The following is a 17,100-nucleotide window of genomic DNA, read 5'->3' on the forward strand; positions in this document are numbered from 1 at the left end:
AAAAAATTCACTTTTATAAATTAGTATTAATTGTGTTTTGTTTTTAATTCTTTATTTTTAAAAGTTAATGTAATAAGGGCGTGGTTAGTCAAACACTTTGTCTTTGGTTTGATTCGGCAAATGTACATGCACATAGCTAGCTACTCAAAAAATATATTAACATGTGCAGGTAAATGTTGGTACATGTGTGTGTGTGCAAATTAATCAGATGAAGATTAAAAGTATTGGTGATGAGTCAATTCACAACATTTGTAGTAGTCAAGTAATATTTACTTTAAGCAATGTTGTGAAAGAGTTAGTAGAAAATTCTATTGATGCAGGGGCTACAGAAATAAAAGTAAAATTAGTTGAAAATGGAATAAAATTAATAGAGGTTAATGATAATGGAAATGGAATAAAAAAAATAAATTTTGAAAATGTATGTGCAAGACATGCAACTTCGAAAATTTCCGAATTTGATGATATACATAATATATTGAATACTCTTGGTTTTAGAGGAGAGGCATTAAATTCGTTATGTATGTTAAGTGACTTATATATTAGTACAAAACATGATGAATTTGAACATGGGTATTTATTAAAATTTGATAAATTTGGAAAATTACTTCATGAAGAACCAATAGCTAGATTACGAGGAACTACAGTGAGTTGTGAAAATATATTTAAAAATATTCCAATACGAAAAAAAGATTTAATAAAAAATATAAAAAGTCAATTAAGTGATCTCTTAAGTTTAATGCAACAATATGCTATAATATATCACGAAATAAAATTTATGATTTTTAATGTTGTTACCCAAAAAGGATGCACAAAAAATATGAACATGCTCATAACAAATGGTAGTGATGATATAAAAAAAAATTTTTATTCAATTTTTGGAAAAAAAAATATTGGTAATTTGATTGATTTAAATATTAAGAATGAAAATTGGTCAGTCAAAGGATATATAAGTGACAGTAATAGTGGAAGAAGAGATAAAGATTTACAATTTTATTACATGAACAGTCGACCTATACATGTAATAAAAAATGTGAATAAAATAATTAATACTATATATAGAGAATTTAATAGTAGACTTTATCCAATTATTATATGTAACATATTATCTGACTCAAAAAATATAGATATTAATGTGACACCTGATAAAAGGGAGGTTTTTTTTACTTTTGAAAATGAATTGTGTGAAGAAATTAAAACAGAACTAATTAAATTGTTAACTCCTAAAACATCAAATTTTGTTGATACACAAATAGATGATTATTTTTTTGTGAAAAACAATCGAATTATAAAAAATGAAGAAACAAAAAATGAAGAAACAAAAAATGAAGAAACAAAAAATGAAGAAACAAAAAATGAAGAAACAAAAAATGAGGAATCTACAAACATAGAGCGTCCATTATTTGAAAGTGATGATTTGAGTTATACTAGCATAAATTATAAAAAAATAGTGAAAAATGAATATAAAGAAAAGAAAGAAAATTATAACATATTTAGAAAAGAAGTGAATGGAAATGAGGATATTGAAAATTTATATTTCAATGGCGAAAAACAAAAAAAATATAATAATAAAATGGATAATCAAAAAGATAAAAATTTTGAAGATACAGAAAAAAATTATATTAACAATGACATAAAAATAAAAAAAGAATTTGAAAAATCATATGAAAATGAACATAACGAATATACATCAAAAATAAGAAAAATTGTAAAAGACGAGGAAGTAGAATATTATGAATACAAATATGAAGAAAATACAAATTTTAATGATAAAAATATTTTGCATAATTCAAGAAATATGGATTCAAAATGGAAAGAAATAACCCCATCATTTATCGACGATAAAAGACTAAGTGATGATTCAGGTGTAGATAAATCCAAAGTAGATGTAAAAAATGATACTTTTAGTAAATATGGATTAAATAAAATAGGTTCAGAATCTGATGCAATAAAAACAGAAGTAATAAAAGAAAAAAATGAAAGTGAAGATCATATAAAAGAGATTGAAAATGGGGAAATCGTTTATGAATATAAATTGGACAATGGAAGTGAAAAAGTAAAAAAGGGTATTGTGAAAGAAAATGAATACTGGTTTGAAAAATTAAAAGAAAATATAAAAAATAATAGTATTAAAAATATTCCTATAAATATCAATACATATATCAACAGAGAAGATATGAAAAGAGGTTTTGATTATGACCAAATTAATTTAATAAATTTAACAAATAGTGAAAAAATTCGAAATACAATTTTTAAAAAAATGAAAGAAATAGAAAAAATAAATGATTATTTATGTTTAACAGATGAAAAAGAAGAAAATAAATATAATGATCTATTTAAAAATGATTTAAATATACAACAAAATTGTAACAATAGTAGTAAATCAATTAATGGTATTGAAAATGAGGAAGATATAAATTTTGATAATATTGATGAACAAAAAAAAGATTTATATTTTAAATCTAATTTATTTAAAAAGTTAAAAATATGTGGACAATTTAATAAAGGATTTATAATATCAAAAATAGATTTGCTTTATTTTAAAAATGGGAATAGTAAATCAGAAAATGTTAAAATGGAAAATAATAGAAATGAAGCAGAAGAAAATGAATATATTGAGCGCAAAAACAATTATGCATTATTTATTATAGATCAACATGCCGCTGATGAAAAATCAAATTTTGAAAAATATAACAAAATATTTACTATGAAATCTCAAAAGCTAATAAATAAGATAGAGTTAGAATTAAGTCCAGCTCAAATTCATATTATTGAAAAAAATTTTGTAATTTTTTTGAGGAATGGATTTGAAATAGAAATAATTGACGAGCCAATCAATAAAAAAAGAAAAATAAATAATGATGAAAATATGGATAATAATATAATAAATGAAGAAGCATTAATGGAAATGAAAGTATATTTATTATCCCTTCCTGTGTTTAATGGAAAAATTTTAGAAGTAGTAGATTTTATGTCCCTTTTATATCATTTAAGTAATAATCCTATAATATTTGATAAACAAATAGATGGTTCATTTTTGAAAAATAATAAAAAATTAACTGACAATACAGAGATGTGGTTTAACTACAACTTCCCTCGGCCTCAAAAGGTCTGGAAAATCTTAGCATCCAAGTATGCCTCGTTTCGCACCTTTTACACTCGTTTATATATGGCACTTTTTGACATTTTATTTATGCGCTTTTTTCATTTTCTCTTTTTTAGAGCATGCCGAAATGCAGTTATGGTAGGAAAAACACTAAACATTTCAGAAATGATAACAATAAAAAAAAAGTTGAGTGTTTTGAAAAATCCATGGAATTGCCCCCATGGGCGACCAACAATAAAGTATATTATCAACAACATTGAAATTCAGAAATATTATACACATTATTATTTAAAATTATATGAAGAAATTACAAATTTAAGAAAAACAAAAAATTATGAAGAATACAAACATATTTTTCGTGATCATATTTTCTTTTTAATTATATCCACAAAGCCAATGCTTGGGCCTGTTTTGAAATTTCAGTGAATTTGGTAAAGCATGAAATGGGAAAATTGGAAAAGTATAACTGTAAAGGTTAGATTAGTGTTTTTCCATTTTTTTTTTCATTTTTTTTTCATTTTTTGGCTTAAACTCGCTAAGACTTGATATGGTATAACATGCTTTATTTTTCTCAAAAGAATTAATTGAATAACTGATTTTTTATGATTCCCTATATAAAAAGATTATTGAGGATATTAGAAAAGAAATAAAATAAGATTTTAGACAATGTTTTGAATCGTTTATTTATTACCTGTATTTTTTTTCTAAATCTTGAGTAGAATGGATCCACATATATAAGATAAATTTTTGTTCATTTTTTGGCAAATATGAAATAGATGGATTAGAGTTTTGAATAGATTGAAAAGTAAAATATTGATAATAAAAAAGCATCAAATATAAATCATAATTGTTAATTTTATTTTTAAAATATATTTGTAAATTATTCCAATAGTTTTGTATTTTTTTAAGGTTTAGTTTATCATCGTCTTTTAATTTATGGATAATAAGTTGATAGTAAAAATCATAAACATCAGTTGTATTTTTGCATATATCTAATATGTTAAGTAAAAACATAGGGAAATCGTTATGTTTTGCGTTAAAATCGTTTTTAATTTTGCTAAAATTTTGATTGTTTTGGGGCATGTTAATATTCGCTCCAGTATACTTTGCGAATAAATAATATTGGATTTGTAAACTTCTGATAAAGTGTTTGTTAAATTTATTAAAATGATAATTTTTCAAATAAAAACAATCATAAGTTTGATCTAATAAATTGTTATTATCTTTTAAAAGTGATTCTTTTTCTGATATTTGAAAAGATTGTTTTGAAATATATGTATATTTAGAACTCATTTTATTTATTAATTTTAAAAATTCATCATTTGTTTTAGAATTAAATAAATCGGTATAATATATATTCTTAATTAAACAATCTTTAATCATATTTTTTATTTTCGTTTCGTTAAAATACCAACTCCACATTCGACCTTTGTTAAAAAATAATTCATTTACTTCTGATAAATTGTTATTTATATGCATTTTTAAAAGTATTTTATATTGTAAATAATTTTGAAAAAAATGAAAATAATTAGCAAAAAAAATTAACAATTGTAAGCTTTCTTCTTTTCCTTCTGCTTTTAATTCGGTATTTTTTCTAAATAAGTTACTTTGATTTATATGGTTGTTAATTTTGTTGCCTTTTTTGTGGTTTTCTTTTTGCTTTTGTTCTCGTTTTTCTTTTTTGTTTTTTTCATCATATTGTGAATCACTATCTGCGATATCAATGCTCCAATAATCTAATATGTGTAAAGAATATTTTAGTAAATTTATCATTTTCGATTTTTTATAGATATTTTTAAAATGTTTTTGAGATTTTTCATTTGTATTTAGTGTATTCAAATAAGATAACAAAAACCCTTTTCCATATTTATTTAAGATTGCATCTGTTGTCAAAGAATCGTTAAATTCGAACTCACTTTCATCATCTTTATTTTGTTGTGGAAGTTGGTTTGTGGATTGTTTATGTGTTGGTTTTGATTCTACATTATTTATGTTATATTGTAGATTAGAAGTAATTGATAAAGTTTCTTTTTTATACTCATTGGAAAGGAAATTCGAATCAGAATCATCATATTTAAGATTATCATTTTTCAAATTATTAAATAAAATATTTTTTGGTTGAAAAAAAAATTCTAAAGTTTTATCAAAATTATTTGAAGTAGTTTCATAAGACGATAAACTATTAAATTCTTCTAAATATAATTGAGGATGGTTAGATTTATAATTTTTTAAACAAAGAAATGAAATCGAACTATATTTTTTATTATTTGTTTGTAACTCAAATATTTTATACCATTCTTTATCTGCAATTATTTGTTTTATTGTATCATAATATTCCCAATTTTTAAAAGGGATAATATTATAATTAATTATAACTAAAAGGATTTTAATAAACTTATAAATATTTTTATTAAAAATGTCAATTTGATTTGTATTTTGACTTGTGCTTCGATTTTCGGATTGATTTTGAAAAAATTTTATTTTTTGTTTTTTTATGTTATCTTTTGGCGATAAAATATTTTGTTTATTTTTTTTTATATGACAATAATTACAAGTGAAAAAATAAAGTAAATCTATGTTTGAATTTTTTAATAAAATATTTTCATCATGTATGTTTATTCTATTTCCTATAATTATTTTACAAATAAGTAACATATATTTTTCACAATTTGATAGAATTTTTAAATATATTTTGCTTAGTTCATTTTTGATTTTTAAATAAATTTTATTATCAATAAAATCTAAGGGATCTTTAAATGTATCATCATATTGATGTGTATTTTTTAAAATATAATTTTGTGTATATTTATTTACAATATTTTGGACCTTTTTATAAATAAAGATATATGAAAATGTTGGATTTTTTTCTATTTCTTCATTTTTTGTCATTAAACTTATACAATATTCTATTAAAAATAATAAACTGATATAAATGAATTCATATCCTTTAGAATAAGTTGTTTGAATAAAATTAAATAAAATAAAAATAAAATTTTTTATATCATATTTTAATATTATATTTTTTTTTTTATCATAATATAAATAATTTTCTTCACGAATAAAGAATAGTTTGTTAAGAGTTGGCAAATAAATATTTACAATTTTTATTAAAAGTATAAAAAATAAACTTTTTATTATCATTGTTTTATCATCAATATTATTGTCTAAATTGTTTATTTCACTTTCTATTTGATTTGCGTATTTTTTTTGAGTATCATTATTTGATTTTTCGTCATTTTTAATAATATATGATGTCTTTTCATTTTTATTATTGTTTTTTATTTCTACATGTATCTTTAGATAGTTTATAGCTTGTATAATTATAAAAAAATGATAAAACTGGTATATTCTTCCTTGGTATATTTGTTTAGTTGAATTATTTCGATTTGTTTGCAAAATTAAACGTATCATTTCTTTTAAATAATAAAACACATTTTTTCCATTCATTTTAGATAATGCAAAATATAAATTTTTAGATTTTTCTAACAAATTTTTAACATTACTTTCTTGATGAAGTGATATAAATAATATGCTTTTTAATTCATTTTTTATCCATTTTTTAATTATATATTTTATATTTATGTATTTTAGACAAAAGTTTGTTACTATTTTTGTGTTAATTCGTGTGTCTTCTATTTGACTGTTTTTGTTTTTTTCCATAAAACTGTTTATTTGTTCTTGATTAAATTGAGGTTTTATTTCGCTCGAATTTGCATAAAATAAATTATTTTCTTCTGTCACTTTCGACATATTTGTAATTAATTTCTGTTCCATTTTATTCAAAATATCACTTATCATATTTCCAGAAAAATATCTATCATTTTCATCAAAATCGATATCAATTAATTCATTGGAACTGTTATTTTTTAGATTGCATTTTTCATTTTTTGTATCACTTATGTTACACATTGTCTGATCTATGTATATGTCTTTATTGAATAATTTGGAATGGAAATTTTGTATTAAGTTAGTTTCATAGTATTTATTTTCTGCATCTTTTCCCTTTTCATTACTTAGAATTACACTAAATAGATTCGGGAATTTGTCAAAGTTGTGATTACAGTTTTGTTGATGATATTCTGCATTCAAAGAAATAAATGAAATAATATTTTGTAAAGACAATTCATTTATTTTTATATTTTTAAAAAAGATAATAATAATAATTTTAAAAAGAATATATTTAACTATTTTAACATTATTTTTAATACAAAATAAGATTAATAATAGAATATCGATTTCAAATATATTGTCTACAATTAATTTGTAAAAAGAATTTTGGTTATATATATTATAATTGTATAAAAAATTATAAAAAATAAAAAATTTATTTAATTTATATTTTTTTAAAAACATCCATTTTGAATATCTCAATTTTATACGATTTCGAACAAATTCAAAATCTTGAAATAAAATATTTTCAAAAAATTGTTGACATTTTTCGTTATGTGTTTGGTTAAATTTAAATATAATATTATAATAGATAAAAAAATCTATAAATATTTTAATGTATTTTTTATTTGAATAAAAATATTTATATATATCATTAGTAGTTAGCATAGAATAAATATTATATTGTTTACATAGTTTAGGGTTTAGTTCATTTTCTTCTAAAGTTAATTGGAATATATAATATTTCAAATACCCTTTTTCATATATATCAATAATATTTTTTATTTTATCATAATCTGGTAAGTTTAGAAAAATATATGGATAAAAATAAATTCTCAAATATTCTAATAAAAAATTTAAATCATATAAATAAGGTGAAATATTAGTTTTGTTTAATAAAAAATTAAAATAATTTTGGCTTGTTTTGTTTTTTATACATTTAAGTTTTGAAATATCAAAATTATTTTTACTATTTTTTTTTAATTTTGTTTGCTTAAGTGAAAATGTGAAACACTGGGATGGGGAATTTAAATCTGTTTTATTTATTTCAGAGTCGAAATTTGATAAAAGGTTCCAAAGACATAACAGATTCATATTATTGTTGAACTGGTCTTGTGTTGTGGGTTCTATTTTAGATGTCATTTCAGGATATATAATGGAGAATATATTTTGTTTATTTTGATCAGAATCTATTTGAGTTAAACTATTATTTAAGACAATATTATGATTTAGATTATTTTTAAAATAAAAAAAAACTGTTCTAATGTTGACCATTACAGATATTAATTTATTTTTTGGAAAATTGGAAAGATGTTGATGTATATAAGATAAAGATTTATCAAAGCTAATATGAAAAGAAGACAATATAATAAAATATATTGCTGGGCATATATAATATAAACATATTTGATATATATAAAATAATATTTTAAAAATAAAATCAACATTGTAACTTAAACGTTGAAAGTTTTTTAAAATATATAAAAGTAAAAAATTATTTGATGTTTGTTTTTGTATTTCATGCATTATTTCTTTTTCTACTTCTATCTCAAATATATATTGAAATTTGTTAGTTATAATATGAAAATTTTTGTAAATATATGAATTATTTGTATCTTTATGATTTATTTTATTTTTTTGAGAATAAGAAGTCAATTGGTTATTTAATAAAGACGACACTTCATTATATATTTTGCAAATTATATATTTATTTTGTATAAAGAATTTATATTTAATGTGTTCTAAATTAACTTTAAACATGTCTACAATTTTTATTATCACTTCTAGAATATGTTCACTTTTATTTTTATATAAACTTTTAACAATATTTTTTTTAAAAGTGTCTTCAAAATATAATTTTTTAATATCAATTTTATTTATTTTGTTTATATACAAATGGAATAATAAATATCGAATAATGGAAATTGAAATTAACAACTTTTTCAAAAATACATTTATTTCGTTACTTTTTCCTATTCGATAAACACTACGAATAAATGCATCTATAATAGAAATTTTTTTAACTATTAAAATGTTATTATTTTGCAAAATATGTTTAAAAAAATTGTAAATAAATATATGATCTTGGGCTTGAAGTAAATAAAGAAAAGCAACATCTAAATTATTATGAAACAAAGATTTATAAAAATAACTTTTTTGATTAATTTTATAATTTTGTTTTTTGTCTTTATCTATATAAAAATGAAATTCTTCAGCAAATGTTTCGTCATAATTTTTATTCATACTTTCCACTTTTGTGTTTTTTAAAATGTGTTTAATATTATTAACAGTTTGAATTATATAATTTGTTTTCCATTTTGAAATATTAGATTTGCTTATTTTTGAATAAGCTTTTTTTATGTGATTTACAAAAATATTATTAATAAACAAATTTTTATATGTTTTATTTTCTACAGAATAGTTTACTTCACTTTTGCTTAGATAATCAATTTGTTCGGTTTTAAATTTATTAATGGTTTGGTCATTTTGTGTATCTACATAATTTTTTTCAAAATTATGCATATTTATTGTTTTTTTGTAACAGTTAATTTTTAAATGATTCAAACTGTTTTCATTGTCACTATCTTGTTTGCATTTAATTTTGTCAGATTCGTTTTCTTGTGATGTATCATCAGTACTTGTTATATCTTGGTCATCCTCTTCCATATCTGAATTGTTCATATATTCTGAATTAAAAATTGTTTTTTTTTTAGTGTCAATTTCATTACGCAAGAATAAGCTTGAAACAGATTGAGTTTTTTTTTTTTCCGTTTTTTCAAAATCGCTAGATATATCATCATGTTTATATACGCCTTCATTTATTATATTATCTAAAAATGTAGATTCAAAAAAAGAAATGTTGATTTCTTCTGTTTTTTCATTTTCACTTATTTGCATTTCATCCTTTTCACCAATCTCATTATCAGCAAAATTTGATTGATCACTTTTTATTTTTTCTGAAAAATTAGAAGTGATATAAATAGGTGTATCAGGGCTTTTGTAATTTTGAGGGGAAAATGAAAAGTTTTTATTTTTTTTAAATGACGTTTCTTGAAATAAATCATGAATTGTTGTAAAATTACAAAAAGTGGTATTTGAATCATTTATTGTTATATTTGTATGGTTAAGAATAGCTGCAAATTTATTTTTTTTCAAAATATATTTGTATATATTATTTAAGAAAAATGTATAATCTAAGCATAAATAGGATGAAAAAAAAAGAGATAAGTTATATAAATATTGAGGATGATTTGGAATAAGTATTGTATAATATTTGATAACATTTTGAATAAATGTTTTATATTTTTTTAATTTATGATTTTTAGAAAATATCATAAATAGAATCAAATAAAAGGTAACTATAGATTCATTTTTAATATTATTTGTCTTGAAATCAGTTTTAAATTTTTTTTTTGGAATTTCATTATTTTCATATTCTATTTGTGAAATTATAATACTTACAACAAATAAAATAGAATCCAAAAGTTGCTCAGATTTTTTAATTTGCAAAAATTTTATTAACTTAATTACTTTTTTGTAATTATAAGATATATCTAAATTATATTCAATAACATTTTTAAATATTTTAAATTTATTTCCTTCTGTCTGTATACTTATATAGTTATCATAAATAATATATTTCGCAGTATTGTTAATATTAATGTTTTTATAATCAATTTTGACATTTTCAATATTATTTAAAGAATTAAAATTTTTTGGAATATCTGATATTTCATATGGATCTACAATTAACTTTGAAAACGAATGATATATATTTTCATTATATTTTGTTTGGGCATTTGTTTTGTTTATATATTTAGAAAAGTTTGTATAATTTTCTTTATGTTTATTAGTTTGATTTAAAAGTTTTTGTATATATAACATAGTTTTTAAGCATAAAACTATTTCTTTAATTTTATCAATATGATTAAACATATCTGTGTGTGATGTAACTTTTTTCAAAAAATTATAAAAATCATAAAAATTATCATATATAGTTATAGTTTTGGCTTTACTTAATATTAAATAACTTATAATGTTCGAATAATTGAAAACATTTTTTAAATTAGGATAATTTTCTTCATAATATTTGATAAATGAATATAAATATCTGAAATCGTTTGAATAAAATAATATGATATAAAATAGAATAAAAAAAAAAATATGAATATGCAGAGAATTAAATAGATTATAATATACTTGTAAACAATTTTTTGTAAAATTATCATCTTTATAATTAGTATATAATATTATATATTTAAATATTTTAAATATGTTTAATATACTTTTTTTCATATTATTTTTTGAATTAATAATGATATTGATGTTTATATTTAATTTATTTTCTTCATTATTTATTTCTTTGTTTAAAAATTTTATTGTTTCTAAAGCGTTTAGATGTTTTTCAAATATGTCTAAGTATTTTTCAACGAGTTCACAATTTGGCACATGCCTATTATCCTTTTCTTTATTTTCATCATTTTTATATTCCTTTTCAATTTGATCATGATAGCAGTTTATTATATATTCTAAGTGTTCATTATGTATTATCACATTTTTTTGATTATTTTCATTTTGTTTGAAAATTGAATTAATATTAAAGTGTGTGGAAGTAGTAGTGTGTTCGATTTGGTTTGATTCAAAAGGGGAAGAAGTAATATATATATTTTCTTTAAAATTGTAAAAATTCGATTCTGTTTTGTTATTATATGATTTATCTAAATGTGTATTTGAAGAATATGGTTGTGATTTGATTGTTACATTTTTTGGAAAAATATTGTAAAAATCGTTAAATATTGAAATAAAATGAATCAAATTAATTTTAATATATTTATAAAAAATGATTAAAAATAAATAACAAAACTGATAATTATCATTTAACATTATTTTGTGTTTATAAGCATAGTATATATATTTTAAAAATATATAAATTTCATCAATTTTAGCATTTTTTTTATTTTTTTGTTTGTTATAATTTAGATTATTTCTTGAAATATTTTCAAATTTTTTCAAAGGGATTTGTGGAAATATACGATTTTTATTATCAATATGAACAATATATCGAGTAAAATATTTTAATTGTAATTGTTTTAATGTTGTTAAACAAAAAATAACATAAAGTTGTTCTGAAGTGTATAATATATTAAAATAAATAGATTCTAAGATATTTGTTGGATTTTTAAAATATAATTCAATTATATTGGCTTCAAAAATTGAATAATAAGAATTTTTCGATTCCATTATATATGCATTGATATATTTATAATTAGATAGTACATCTATTATTTTGTTATAAAATAAACTTATGTTGCCATTTTCTTGATCATATTCATAGGAAATATATTTTTTATCAAAATCTATAGTTAGACATAACTTTTTATATATATCCATTAACATAAATTCTTCAAATTTTATATTTTTATGATTTTCTTTAGATTGTAAATACATTTTAATTAGAATAAAAAGACTATATATTAATATTACATTTTTATTTTTAATATTATCTTTTTTTAAATATATTTGTAATTTATTTTTTATAAAATTTCCATCACATAAATTTGAATCATTCCAACATTGTTTATTTTGTAAAACAAACTTTTCATTATTATTAATGTTGTCATTTTGAAGACTCATGGATGTATTGTATGAATTACATGGTTGTGTGTTTATACAATTATTGCTTATATTATTTATCGGATTAGATATTGTAATATCATTACCTATAATATCTTCTTTTCCATCATGTAGACTTGTTGACAATGTGTTTTTTTCATTTTGTTTATTATTCGATTTGTTGATATATCTGTCAAAATAATTAGAATTATATGTGTATTTTTTTATTTTTTTATCATAATTAAATATTTTATATATATTATTTTGATTAATTATTTTAATTGAAATATAAACAAACATTAGTAATCTACTTCGAATTAAATGTGTTTCTGTTATTATTTTTATGCATCGAATTATAAAAAATTCAAAAAATTCATTTTCTGAGCAATATATTTCATACATATTTTTTGGCTCCACATTTATATCATATTCTTTTTCCTCAAATGGTAAAGGCTTGTATTTGAATGTAGCATTATGTTTGTCTTTTTTGCTGTTTTGCGATTTTAATATTTCTTCATTATATGACATCTTAGAATTTTCGTGATTTTCTTCATTATATGGTTCTGGGTTTTTATTTAAATGTTTTTGTGATGTATTTATTTGAGGTAAAACATTTTCAAAAGTATTCGATTTGTTTGATAATATATTTACTTTTTTAATACGAGGTAAAAGAAAAAAAAAATCCTCAATTTTAGTATTTAGTGGAATATAATAAAAAATATGTTGCCAATTATTATCTATATAAGATTTAAAATATTTATAAAAAATTTTAGTTAAAATATAATTCTTATTTATTAAAAAATATTTGACAATATCGAATGGAGTATAATCATATTTAAATTTAGTCCAGTTAATAAGATAGATATTTGTGTTTTTTTTATCAGAATTTATTACATCATGAAAATTCCCGTTTTTATAATTGCATTCATGTTCAGAAAATGAATGACTATAATTCGAAACGCTTTCTTCACGAACATTTTGCTCATTTCCTTTGTCATTCGTTTTAAACATAGATAATAAATCTGGGAAGTTATTTTTATTGTTATTAATAATAGTTGAAGCACATTTGGCTAGTTTACCATTTTTTATATGTTCTTTATTTATATAATAACAACTTTTATGATACCTTTCCCGTTTTAGCAATTTTATTATATATTTAAATACTTTATATTTATATATTTGTCTTAATAATTCTATTTTATATTTTAACAATACATTTTTCATATCTTCATTTGTTTTTATTATTTCAATAGTTGATTCAAACGCTTTGTAATCAAGATCAAATAAATATTCCTTTTTCTTATTTTCTTCTTTTTCTTGTTTATCATTATCGCTCCAACTAGAACTTCTATCAGAATTGATAACTTGGCTAAGTTCACTACTTTGATCAGAATCTTCACCATCATTTTGGTTTTTATAAGGTTTTGAGATTTTCAAATTAGTTTGTATAATAGTGTTTATAAATAAATGCTCATCTAGTTCATTTTTATCTGAACAATCAGAAATGTCATCATAATTTTCATTTTCTTTTAATATATAATATATTAATCTAAGTGCACTAAATAAAACATTTTTTAATTTATTTAATTGAATATCAATATCGATGTGTATATCTGATTGAGTTAATTTTATTTTTTCAATAATGTGATATTTATTTATATATTTAGAAGAATAATTTATTTGATCTTCTTTTGAAAATGTATAAAAAAAATAATCATAATTATTATTTTCTTCTCCATGGTTCATATTTGTTAATATCGACGGGCCAGAATTATATGCATTATCCTTTAAACTTAACAATTTATCAATTTTCTCGGAGCTATTTCGAACTAGAAACGGATCATATATAACTGCCCGTCCAAGGAAATCGAACACATTTCGTATTTTGAAAAGGCACTGTAAAATAAAGAGTGAAAATGATAAAATAAGAGTGAAAAGTGTAAAATAAAGATGATGTGAAGAAGATGCATAAGAATGTCAATACCTGATAATCGAGGAAAGAAGAATCCAAATATCGGCCACTATAATCATAAATTGAATAAATAAAAAATTGATGAAGTATATTGAATAAAAATAATTCTGATTTTAGTACTGCATCATAATAACTATAAAAAAAAAGGTGTAATAATAATTCTTGTTTATTTAGAAATTTAAATTTATATAATATTAAATTAAAATTTTGTTCGGAATTTTGTAAAATTAAATAATATTGATCAGTTTTACACAAATATATATTATTATAAGATTCTAAAGGAAAATTATATTTTTTATTGTTTGTTAAATCTTTTAAAAAACCCATATATAAAAATTCTTTTTCTATTTTATTATCATCATAAAATTCTTTATTTATTGCTTTTATTTTATTTTGATTTATTTCGTGAATATTTAAATATCTACTATATTTTAAAAGTTCTTTAATTTTTTCATTATCATTTAATTCCTTTTGTTCATTTATATTATTAAAATTTTTTGTTAATTTTTTTATTGTATCACGGTATAGATGTGTAACATAATTGAAATGTGTATTATCGCTAGTTATATCATTTCCAAATGGATTTATTTTTGTTGAAATATAATTTTTATATAATAATGTATTTAAATTATTTTTTGGATTATTATCTATATTTACTAAAGTTGCATGCATATTATTTCTTTTGTATAAGTTGTGACTTATATCATATAATAAGTTACTAGAATTTATATTATCTGAACCATACATTTTTGAAAAAGAATAATTTTCGAATTTTTGATAATATTGGTATATTTCATCTGTAAATTTTTGAAATATAGATGTATATTTATTATTATTTAATTTATTTTGTGTATTTTTTTCTAAAAAATTTGCACTATAAATTAAGAATAAACTGTTATCATCATTTATAGATATAGATGATATTTTTGATTTTTTATTAATATATTCTAGTGTATATTTTTCAATTTCTTGTAAACTTTTATTGTTAAAATATTTTATTTGACTACATTGTTTTTCTCCTAAAAATTTATGAAAATTACAAGTTATGTAACTGTCATTATTTTGAGATTTTGTTATTTCAGTGTGTATGTTATTCATATTATTTTGTTGTTTTTCATTTCTTCTATATATGAATAATTCATTTGAATTAAAAAATATAATAAAATAGTTTTGGTTCAGAGATACTGATGTAATATTTTTTATTCCTTTTTCAAAATTTATATAATCAGGTATAAATAATTTATTTTTTTGTGAAATGTTCGTTTTTATATTATATATAATTATATAGATACATTTCTCTTTTTCATTTACATATGAAATAATGAAATTTTTTTTTTTTTCAATTTTGAAATATATTTCATTAATATTTTTTGGAAGTTCAAAGGTTTTCACAATTTCCATTTGACGAGAGGGGTTTAGACAATCTTTGACATTCACTTGCTATAAAGGAAAATAAATATATATAAATAAAATGGATAAATAAAAGTGTGTATAAACATATATTTTATTTTTCTTCATACCCATAATTGGGAATTTTTGTCAAGAATATACAGACGATTTTCGAAAACAAAAAAGAAAATGGATGGAACTGATATGCTATTTCGTCTTTGCAACTTCAGCTCATTTATTTTATTGTTAATAAAAACTGTTTGAAATTCTTCTACAAATATTTGATTGGATTTTTGCAAAATTATCAAGTTTAAATTGGGCACACACACGCATTTATCGATTTTATTGGTGCCTATAAGAATGCCAAAAAAAATCATAAAAAATTACATTTTATAGTATATATATACTAAATTGAGAATAAATTATTTTTATATGACAAAGAACAAATTTCACATGAACAAAATAGATAATATTCTCATAAATTATTGCATGTTCATATATTAGTGTCTTTTACCAATTAAGGGATTTTCATATTTGAAGAAATTCCATTTTTCCAGTTGTTGAATGCATATCAAAATAACTTTTTCTAAATGTATAACAAATGTGCCATCATATTTTGATATTGATTTTTTACAAAAATAATTTTTTGTATTTATTATTTCAAGTTGGCCTGAGGAATCATTTATTTTATTGTTTTTGTAAAATACATTAATGTCGTGAATAATATCATTGATATTTATTTCCAAAACTTTGTTAACATACATTTTGCCATCGTTTTATTAAAATTTATTTGATTTATTTATTTTTAAATATGTGTTTTATATGCCTTTATGTCATATTATGCTAAACTATTTTGATATATAAATGTTGTGTAAAGGCTTATTTGCATGTACGCATATAGTTACACATATTCTATATACATAAATGTGGGAATTAATATGTATATGTCTCTAACCTTTTAAATGCTTGTTTGTTAATTTGTTTCATGAAAAATATGTTTATTATATATAAACTTGTATAAGGGAATATTATATGCATACATGCATATTCTTGTTATCCGCAATAAAATAGAAGTGAACGAAGAAAGCAATAAAAAAAAAGAGAAAATATAATAAAATAAAATAAATAAAACAAA

At 20.0% G+C, this 17,100-nt stretch overlaps 2 protein-coding genes across 2 annotated transcripts; one reads left to right on the plus strand and one right to left on the minus strand.

The window, feature by feature from the left end:
- Nucleotides 1-208: 208 nt before the first annotated feature.
- PBANKA_0210400 (DNA mismatch repair protein PMS1, putative) lies at nucleotides 209-3,529 on the plus strand (the record flags this gene model as incomplete). The annotated part of the gene is made up of 2 exons (XM_034565197.1): nucleotides 209-3,129; nucleotides 3,220-3,529. The coding sequence occupies 2 exons, from the start codon at nucleotides 209-211 to the stop codon at nucleotides 3,527-3,529; spliced, it is 3,231 nt and encodes a 1,076-aa protein (XP_034419830.1).
- A 174-nt stretch (nucleotides 3,530-3,703) lies between these two features.
- Nucleotides 3,704-16,729, minus strand: PBANKA_0210500 (conserved Plasmodium protein, unknown function; the record flags this gene model as incomplete). The annotated part of the gene is made up of 5 exons (XM_034565208.1): nucleotides 3,704-3,713; nucleotides 3,795-14,500; nucleotides 14,589-16,016; nucleotides 16,097-16,317; nucleotides 16,480-16,729. The coding sequence occupies 5 exons, from the start codon at nucleotides 16,727-16,729 to the stop codon at nucleotides 3,704-3,706; spliced, it is 12,615 nt and encodes a 4,204-aa protein (XP_034419831.1).
- Nucleotides 16,730-17,100: the final 371 nt, after the last annotated feature.

Source organism: Plasmodium berghei, assembly GCF_900002375.2.
Source record: "Plasmodium berghei ANKA genome assembly, chromosome: 2".
Lineage (NCBI taxonomy): Eukaryota > Apicomplexa > Aconoidasida > Haemosporida > Plasmodiidae > Plasmodium > Plasmodium berghei.